The following is a 9,758-nucleotide window of genomic DNA, read 5'->3' as shown; positions in this document are numbered from 1 at the left end:
GGTGACCAAGGAGAGCTGAAAGGCATCACAGACAGTGCTAGGATCCTCAGAGCTGAGTTGCAGCACAGCCTGGAGCATTGCAAGCTGGAGAGCAGGATGTCAACCCTCCAACATCCAAGCCTGCCACCCCGGGAGAAGCAGTTTCTCAGGGGCACACACACTACCACACCACCCGTACAGACTGGCCCCAAGACAGACAGGAGGAGCCCAGAGTCCCCAGGTTATGGTTCTGAGACTTTTATTCTCCTCTGTCTAAAAAAAATAAGAAATCAATGCGCTTTTATCATCGTGATCAGACTCTGTTGGTCAGGCCTGCCAGGAGACTTCTCTCTTATTCTTGCATTTTTCAGAAGACCTGGATTGTAAGGTCCATCTTGGTTCTGGCATTCCTTTGCCAGGTGACCTTGAACAAATATCCTTACTTACATGTCACCTGTCTCATCCCTAGGGTGAGGACATCAGAACTGATCATAGTGTGGAAACATCTAGCCTTGTTTTTATAAAACGGTGGAAGGAAGCAAAGGGCCCAACCATCCTGAGCTTACACAAAGGGTCCCAATGAAGCCTGCAACCCTGTGAGACCCCAGGTGTGAGGATATTTAACCAAGTGTATCCCACTCTGGGAGAGCAGGCTGGACTCCCTGTGGGGTGAGGACTTGTCTTATAGAAGAACCCCCATTTGCCTTGGAGACCCTGGGCAATAATCAGGACATTAAAAATGGCATGATGAGCAAGATCTGTTAAAGTCAGGTATTTATCTCCCCTCCCTAACACTTTCAGGTAATGTTCTTAGAACCCAAAGACCTTGGGGTGTGGGGTGTGTCCCCCACTCTCCCTCCCAGAGGCTAAAGAAGAGGGAAGGCAATGCTTTGCATGTTTAGGGGCCCCTTGGCCTTTTCCAGTGCAGTGCCACTACAGGGTAGTGAAAAGACTGCAGTCACAGTATCTCCACCTGTTCTAAAAAGATAAAATAAAAATAAAAAAGAGGGGACATAACTCAAAGGGAACTTCTTCAATGGAAGAAGAGAGACACCCCATCCACCTAAGCTTCTGGGCTCTCTTTTGTTGCTAGCCCCAAACCTATCCCACCAGTCTGCTTATAGATGACATAGCTTGGAGGGAAGGAGAGGTCTCATCCCCAAACTGGTCAAAGTGCCATAAAGTAATATTCAATTCGAATTCCCTGCTACAGACTGAGGTTCCTTCCTACCTTGCCTCTGAGGATTCCCTGGTCTCAGTTGGCAGCTGTGGGCCCATAAAGAGGAGCCTAGGCTCAGTCTCAGGATTCTTGGGTCTCTGGTACCTTGAAGAGGAAAGTCTGCTTATGACGAACAATGTTACTTTTCCTTTTCCATTGGTACAGTCTGGCTCTGCCGCCATCCCTGCCAGGGGCTGGAGAGGGATAACAGCCAGAGAAAAAGACTCCTGAGTTCCTGGCTTTTCTTTTGGTTTTCTCTGGTGTTTAGGGATGGGGGTGGGTGGAATCAAAAATTTGTGAGGGCTGGAGCTACAGCATCCTCGAGTCCTTGGAGGGGTGAGGAGTGGGTGAAGACAGGGAGTGGTTTCCTTGGCTGAATCTGCTAGAATCATCCTTAGAGAAAGATTTGGCCTTGGCATAGCTCAGAATCTGACAGCTTTGGCCCCAGCGGCACTGGAAAAGCGGGTGGCACACTCCTCAAGTCCAGGTTCCTCCCGGCTTTCTGCAGAGGACAGCAGATGCAGAAGGTGGATCTGTTTTTCAGTGGTTTTGGTCTGCGGAATGCGGCGCCAGACAGACGCTGCAGAGACAAACGTCCCACCCACAAACGCAGAATAAGGTGCTGTGAGGATCCTCCTCGCAGCCTTTGCTACACACACACACACACACACACACACACACACACACACACACACACACGTGTTAACACGGACAGTAAGAGTATTCTTGTCTCTGATACGTGTGTCAGTGAGTGCGGGGCTGGGGTTGAGTGTCAGACACTCCTTCTGCCTAGTGAAATCTACACTGGTCACCACCCCCGCCTGTATTTTTTCGGAGGTCTTGGTAGCCTGGTTTAGTCAGCTCTGCACTGAGGGGGCTCCTGCGAGGGGTAAGGAAAGCCTCAACCGCGCGCCCTGGAAGAGAGGTGCTGGCCTCAGCTCCGTTTGGCTCTGCGCAGCTCCCGACCCCTTTCTGCCAGCCCAGAAGTCTGCATCTGCTGATCTGCGCCTCAGGAGCCTCGGCCCTAAGCACCCCAGGCTAGGATCAAGCACTTCCAGAGAAGACCCCAGTAGCCAAGCAAGCCAAAGGCAGCCCTAGGTTCAGCGGGGACCTGGGGATGGGAATGGGGCTTCTGTCTGCCGCTCTCCCTTTTCCACGTACATAAAACTTCATGGGGCTTATGACATTATGGCTGCCGGTGGAAGAGGGAGTTCAACGAGATAAATGGTCAGAAACTAGGGGGAGAGGGTAGCAGAGATACGCGCATCAGGCAACCTTCCCAGTGAGTTCCACACTGCCCGGTCCAGGTGGGACGCATTTGGCGTCCATGCCACCCTTTCCAGGTGCCAGGTGCCTGGGTAATGTCGTCCCCAGCACCTGCGGGTCCCTGGCCTTGCCCAACCTGGTTGAAAGAAGTTCTACCCGAAAAAGCACACCATTTCTTTACCCCAGTGAAGGTTTCTTTCCTTCAGTTACTAAGTCTACGGGAAGAAAAGCTACCGCCGCTGGGTTAGAAGAGAGCAGAGGAGGGGGCACCGTGAGCCAGCGACAGTCTGCAAAAAGCACCGCCCACCACCCACTCTCTCTCCCTGAGACAGGCTGGGTGAGCATACCTGGCTCCGTTCTCCTTAACGTCAGGCGGATCCTGACGGGCTTAAGTGTGCCCTGTTTCCATGTCTTGGGATGTTTGGAGTCCAGATTTTTTAAAATATTTTTGGAGTTAGAGAGAAATCTAGGCAATGAAGGAAAACTTGAGGTACCGGGAAGGGGGCACTAAAGTTTGGGGGGAAGTAAAGCCCAATGGGAGACTCGGAAGAGCTGTCTGTGGGCCCCAGCTCTTGTGAGTAACTGGAGATAACAGCTAGCTCACATTCCCATTGAAATGGGGTCCGTCGTTTAGTCTTGCCTTCCCCCAACTACTTTCACTACGATATGATAGAATAGTTTCTAAAAAGTATTCCTCTTCTTCAATCCAGCCCTGGGCCATGAATCCCGAGCCCGAGTTTGAAGCCGGAAAGCAGCTCCAGGGACTGAAGGGAAATGAAGAAGAAATGCAAGACCCGGCAGGAGCAGCCCCCAAACTTTCCAGGAGAGGGGTGCCTCACAGGCTCTAACCTCAGCACTCTCCTCCCTTCCTTGGATGGGAGGAGTTCCAGGAATCAGATGCTATGCTGTGTTTCTAAGAGGCCTCGTGCCCTGGCATCACTGTGTGCCAAAAATTGTAAGGGACATCTTTTTGCTGTTGTTGGCTGCTGTTTCAAAAATTTCCCCAAAGATGCTTACTATCTTAACGCTTTTCGTTTCAAGGAAAGGAGGTGTGTGTGGGGGGGGGGGGGGGGATGGTTGTAGAAAAGGGCTTCACGTTTACAAAGAAAGAAAAGCCTTGTAGTTGTCATCCTAGTAGCTGCATTACAGTGTCAATGCTGCGATGGAGTGGAGAAGCTGACTCCTAACTCCCCAGGACTGTCCTGGGTGCCTCCAGGGGGAGAACTGCAGAGGGAGATTTTATGTGGGCCCGGGTGGGGGGGAGTGGGGGGGTGATAGGTTTCCTAGATGCTCCACAAACTTGCTTCACCTCATTACTGCCCACTTTCTTTGGCCTTTTTAAAACGAGGGCACTGGCGCTTGGAAGGCTTGGTCTTTAGTCCCTGACTATTATGACCTTTCTGTTCTTTCACCAAACAGTCGCACAGGTGTGGCCCCCGAACCCTAGGCTAGTTGCTTAGCAAAGTCCCAGTGAGCGAGACTGCACCCTGCCCTGTTTGATTTCAGCTCAGCAGTGGGGCGGATCCCACTCTAACTCTGAGCTCTCCAGAGCCGCAGACATGTGTGTCCACTGAAGGCCGACTCTGCTTAGGGAAGCCATCTGCCGAGCAGGCCCAAGATTCTGCTGTCTGTTGCTCTGCAGGCCTTGAACCCATGGGAGGCACAGACGTAGGAGGGGGTTGCCAAGGGCCTCTGTGCTGGGTGAAAGCTCTCCCACTCTACAGGGGTGTCTGAGGTAAGATGGCTTTGGGGACGCTTCCCCCTCCTCCAGTTGTTGCCATCTGCAGTGTCTCAGTGCCCAAGTCCTGGTCCCGAATCTTTGGGCAACTTAACAAATTCATCAACCCCAGCAAGCCAGCAAGCCAAAAGGCCTTTTACAAACCGTAGTAAACACTTTATTTACAAGTTAAAGGCCCCTAAGTGCAGCGCGTCCTTGTGCCAAGACCCCTGGTGCTCTGAGGAACAGTTCCACCAAGCACTTCACAGTGTGAGCTGCTTGGGTAAGGAGAACGGTCGGGTCGAATTCTTTCTTTGGTGGGGGACCTCAAAATTTGCCTCTCCTTTGGGAGTTGGGGCCTCGGGCAGCCTGGGCAGCAAGAGAAAACGTGTGAACCCCCGAAGGGGCCGCCTTCGGCATCTCCCATCCCGTCGACCCTTGCCGCCAACTTTAACGGAGGCACAAACTGCAGCCGGTGTTGGGGGAAGCTGCACGCCGCACCGTCAACCCAGTCTATAAGCCTGCCAGCGGGGCCTGGGCAGGCTCCGGGCTTTGAGGATTGCTGGTAACCGCGGGCTGGTGAGCCTGGAGGAGTTCGGAGCAGCTGCCGCCCAGGCTGCTGGCAACCCCCGCGCTGCCGTTGCTGCTACCCAGACTGCCGGCGCTGCCGAAGCTGAAGCCGCCTCCGCTGGCGCTGCTGCCGGCTGGGATGAGGGCGCCCGCGGCAGAGGCCTTGATGACCGTCGTTTGGTGCAGGGGCCTCTCCGTTCCCTCAGTCCGTTCCGTGTCGCTGGGGGCCATGTCCAGGGACTCCGAGTCACTGCTCTCGCTCTCGGCCTCGCCCTCGGAGCGGCTGGGGCTCCTCTCCTCCGGTTCCCCCTCGGTGGGGGCGCCGCCCGAAGGCTTTTCGCTAGCTTCTTTGTCCTTGTCCTTCTGCGCCTGCGCCTCCTTAGAGTGTCGCCACTTCATCCTCCGGTTCTGGAACCACACCTTCACCTGTGCACAACATCAGAAGAGACGCCAGGTAAATAACGAGCCCATCACGCCTGGAGTTAGGCCCCTGAGGTAGGAGAGCACGGGGGACGCTTGCTGCGCCTCTGCTACGCAGGCGCCTTAAGCAAGCATAAAACCCAGGTGCGGTCGAGGCATGAAGCCCACCCAACCCACTAGGAACAATCCTTAAAACGTGGCCCTCGACTCTAACGCCTGAAATGACCTGGGTGCAAGCCAAAAGGCCTTTTACAAGGCAAACTCCGGACCCCTGTAAGACGAACTGAAGTTAGGGAGTCCTGACTCCAACCTGCACTCATAACCCAGCTGTGCACAGAATGTCAAGATTTGGAGAGCCAAGATTAAGAACATCCAGACACTGCCCAAAGCAATTCACCGGGAAAAAACACGCCACCACCACCACCATGCTTAGGGTTTTAGATGGGGTTTCTTTAGAGCCCGGACTGGCCTTGAACTTGAGATCCTCCTGCCTCTGCATCCTGAGTGTTCAGATTATTGCCCTGTTTGTTTTAAGGGTGGAAGTGGGCAAAAGGACAGGGGAAATGAAAGAGTTAATCCCACTAGACCAGGGCACCTGCTGGCTTTTAAGTAAAGGAGAATCAGCTTGGCATATTTTTACCCTAGAGCTGATGTAGACCTTGACTTTGTGGAAAACAAACTTATTTTCCTACGGGGCTCTGAAAATGCTGGTGTTAAGTGTGCAGTTTGTGGAGGAACAGGGAAGAGATGGCGCGGAGAATCTATATAAATCTATGACCCCCTGCGGGAATCAACGCATCCGCACAAGTTCCAGCTTCCCCTTTAAAAATAACATGCACAGCTGGTGGAAAGCGGCTGGGAGCCCAGCGTCTGTGTGCACTGAGGAAGCGCGTTGTGTAATGGAGAACAGAAAGGCCCAGGACTGAGGTCCGACCCAATCGGGCAGCCATGAGCGCCTGCTTTGGCTTCTGCCCTCTGGGAGTCGGCACTGGAGAGGGCAGAACAGGATGCGCATGTTTCGTTTTGTTTTGTTTTTTTCTTCCTTTAGCAAAGAGAAACTCTAAGTCTTGAAATTTAGAAGAGTTAAAAAAAAAAAATAGTTCCAGGACAACAGACTTCCTAAATCAAGTCGGCAGAATCTACTGGAAAAAAAAAATGTTCTTGGGCAATCTAAGAAAATGTTTTTTTCTTTCTTTCTTTCTTTCTTTCTTTCTTTCTTTCTTTCTTTCTTTCTTTCTTTCTTTCTTTCGCTCAGCTTCATTGCCAGCAAACAGGCCGGTCAGAGCTTGGACTGTTTGTTAGAAAGTGGGACTGTGGCCTCCTATCCCCCGCCCCTTCGTCTTAAAGCACGCTAAGCAATTCCGTTTGAAATTATATTTTCAGTTCCTCACAAGTGGGATTTCACAATCCAGTGAGGGGAGGCGGGGACCAAAACAATCTATTGACTTTGGTTTTTATCCCTTCTGAAATAAACTGCCTCCTACAGCGACGTGCACTCCAGTGCCTAATTACCCTCCGCCTCGCCTCGGCCTGTTTGCTTTCTCCGAGGTTCTTCGGCCTCTTGGCCAAAATAAACATACGGTGCTCGTTGACATACCTCGACAGGAATGGGCTATTCTCTGCGTCCCTCTCCTTCATCTCCACCCCTACCCGCCTCCCCTCTGGCTTTGAGTTGCTGCACTACTTCGAGGGTCTGGTCTGAGGTGATGGGAGTGGAGGAGGCCTGCCGCCCAGCCCGGTTTACCGTCCACTGCCTGCAGGAGAGCACCCAGGGAGTTAGCCTACCTGTGCGTCGGTGAGGCCCAGCATCGCGGCCAGCTGCTTTCGGTCTGGCTTGGTCACGTACTTCTGGATCTCAAACCGCTTCTCCAGGCCTTTCCTTTGCAGGTTGGAAAAGACCGCGCGGGACCAGGAGCGCTTCCGCTTGTACGTCTGTGGCATGGTGTCCTTGGTGAGCACTGCATAGGGACCTGCCAACCAGCAGGAGGAGAGATCCAGGGCCACGTTAGTGTCGGGGCCTCTGAGAGTCGGGTCCCACAATCGCCTAAGGAAGATTTTTACAGGGCTTTGCAGGACTGCTTTAGGCCCAAAGCTGGGAAGAGCCGTGGATTCGTTCAAGAGAAATGCATAAACCAACCGCATAGCTACCAGACATGCTAAAACAGTTGGAAATGTCCCTGGGGCCTGAATGACCCGCCAATGGCAGCCCTGTCCTCCCCCACATTTGTCTTTCAGAGAAGACATAAGCAGCATAGCAAGACCTAGGGTGTGTGTGTGTGTGTGTGTGTGTGTGTGTGTGTCCTTCGCCTCTGAATACTTCATTTTAGAACAACCTTCACCGGGCAAAAAGAATAGGGCCAGTGATCCACACCCATAGACATACTATCTCGGCTCCCCTAGCATGGTCTTCTCTAACTGTCCACTAGAAAGAACGCTAGCTTCTCTCATGTGACTAAGGAGGCTCCTACCCCAACTACTGGGTTTTCACACTGCCACCGGCCTTTGCAGCAACTGTCCCTGGCCACCAGGCTCACAGGCTGAACTAGAGAAATTTTCTACCTGGAAACGTGTCTTGGAACTGATGCTGAACTGAATTTCTTGGGTTGGAGCTTAAAGGGCTGAGGATGGCAGACGCCTCGTTAATGGGATCTAGAGATGCAAAGAACTGTCCGGCTGAGGGCTGCAGGCCAGCTAGGTGCACTCCTGTAGGCCGGCCACCCGTTAGCAGCGATGTAAGATCTGGGTAGGGGGAAAGAAAGAGTCGGTTACACCTTGGACAAACTCATACACTCTGGGCAGATTTGTCCCTCCTCTTCCTTCTCCCTTGATCCCAGTTTTATCCTGCCGAAGTCAAAAAGACTCCTTATCCACGATTAGCCCTTTCCCCGACAGCAGCCAAAGAGTGTGGCCTGAACTGTCCCTGTGTGTCCACCATTCCCACCCCACAACAAGAAAAGGCTTTTATAAGATGGTGATCTTCCGACGCCTTCCGGGAAGTCCACAAACCCCTAATTTACACTCCCTAGGCCCCCCACTCCGCCTTCTCCCTTCAGAGCTTTAGACTGGCCACCCCACCCACAGGCAATTCTTGGGAAGAATTTTTCTGGAAATCGAATAGGTGCAAAGTGACCCTAGGCTGAGATTTCCCTGTAAGAAAGGTCTAGGTCTTTCTGCGAGTATTTCATTCAAAGGATGGATTATACCCACGTTGGCAAACGTCTACAGTAATTCTGTGCTGTTTAAGGAACCCAAGGTTTTTTTTCAAACATGGAGTAGCTGCGTTTTAAATGTCTCCTAGTTTTCTTACAGTTCGTTTCTTTTTCCCCCGTTGCACCTTTTTTTTTTTTTTCCTTTGCATTTGTAAAAGCACCCTAGACGCGCTCGGCATCGGGTGGTCGCGAGGCCTCAAGCCTCCCAGCCAAGACGTACCTCTCAGCGTGTTGCCTTCCTTGACTTTTGGGTCAAATTCCGCGGACAAAATTCGGTCGATTCCAAATTTGAGGTCTTTGCTGGAGGGGGCAGGGGCGGAGGCGCTCTGGTGCGGGACCACCCGCGTCCCCGGAGCCGGCAGCTGCAGCGAGCCCGCCAGGGGCGGAGGCGGAGGCTGCGGCGGCGGCGGCTGCTGCTGCGGCGTCGGTGGTTGCTGCGGGAGATGCTGGTGGTAGGCGGCCGAGAGCGGAGACAGTCGCTGGGGGAAGCCGGCGGGGACCTCGGAGGGCGCCACCACCGGGGTGGGACGCAGCGGGGACCTGGCGGCCGCTTGGAAGGGGGCGTGCGGGTGCACGGAGCCCAAGTGCGCGGCGAGCGCCGCCGAGGCCCCCGCCAGCCCCTCCGCGGCGGGCCCCGGCTCCCCGACGCCGGCGTGCAGGATGTCGGCGATGCAGAAGGAGGGCTTCTTGACCGCGGCCGGGTCCAGCGGGAAGGAGCAGCCGCCCGGGCCGGCCGAGGAGCAGTAGGCGGCCGACCAGAGGCTGAAGTTGGAGGCATAGAAGGGAGCCAGGCCGGCCGCGAACATCCTGGCGGGGTCCCCGCGCGGTCCTGGCTGAGTGGGAAGGCGGGTGGGCGCCTGGGGAGAGGCGGCGCCCCGGCCGAGCCCGTGCGCTTTCGGTTCTCCGCTGCCCCGGAGCCGAGAGCCGGGCGGGCAGCCCCGGCGCCGCCGGGGAGGGGGGAGGCGAGGGCCCGGTCGCCGCCCGCCCCGGCCTCGGCCCCTGGCCTGGCTTGAAAGGCGGCGCGGCGGGCGCGCTCCCCGCGGGATGGAGGCGACCGCCGGGCGCAGGAGCCGGGAGGCGGGCGCGGCCTCGCTCCGCTTCTCCCGAGGAGCCGGGGAGACGGGGCCCGGCACCGAAAGAAAAACCCAAACAGCTAAGCCCTGGGAGCTAAATTTAAAACAACAATAATGATCCGTTAGTTACAAAAAAAAAAAAAAAAATTAAGTAAAAAAAAAAAAAAAAAAAATATAAAACTCCTCTCTAAAAACTCCCAAAGTTTTGGCAGGAGCTTTCAAGTCAGACCCGGGGTAGGACCTTGATCCGGGCGCCCATTGGCTGTCTTCTCGGCCAATGGGACTCGGGAGTGGAGGGGGACTTG

General features: G+C 54.4%; 1 protein-coding gene across 1 annotated transcript; it reads right to left on the bottom strand.

Moving 5' to 3' along the window:
- Positions 1 to 4,333: 4,333 nt before the first annotated feature.
- Positions 4,334 to 9,539, bottom strand: Hlx (H2.0 like homeobox). The gene is made up of 4 exons (XM_055609241.1): positions 8,601 to 9,539; positions 7,731 to 7,910; positions 6,957 to 7,141; positions 4,334 to 5,177 (listed from the first exon to the last, which is right to left on the bottom strand). The coding sequence occupies exons 1-4, from the start codon at positions 9,184 to 9,186 to the stop codon at positions 4,695 to 4,697; spliced, it is 1,434 nt and encodes a 477-aa protein (XP_055465216.1). The 5' UTR covers positions 9,187 to 9,539; the 3' UTR covers positions 4,334 to 4,694.
- Between the last annotated feature and the right edge of the window lie 219 nt (positions 9,540 to 9,758).

The sequence above is a fragment of the Psammomys obesus genome, unplaced genomic scaffold, assembly GCF_907164565.1.
Source record: "Psammomys obesus unplaced genomic scaffold, mPsaObe1.curated_primary_1811, whole genome shotgun sequence".
Taxonomy (NCBI): Eukaryota; Metazoa; Chordata; class Mammalia; order Rodentia; family Muridae; genus Psammomys; species Psammomys obesus.
The sequence above is the reverse complement of the archived record's forward strand: the minus strand, read 5'-3'. Positions and strand labels throughout refer to the sequence as shown.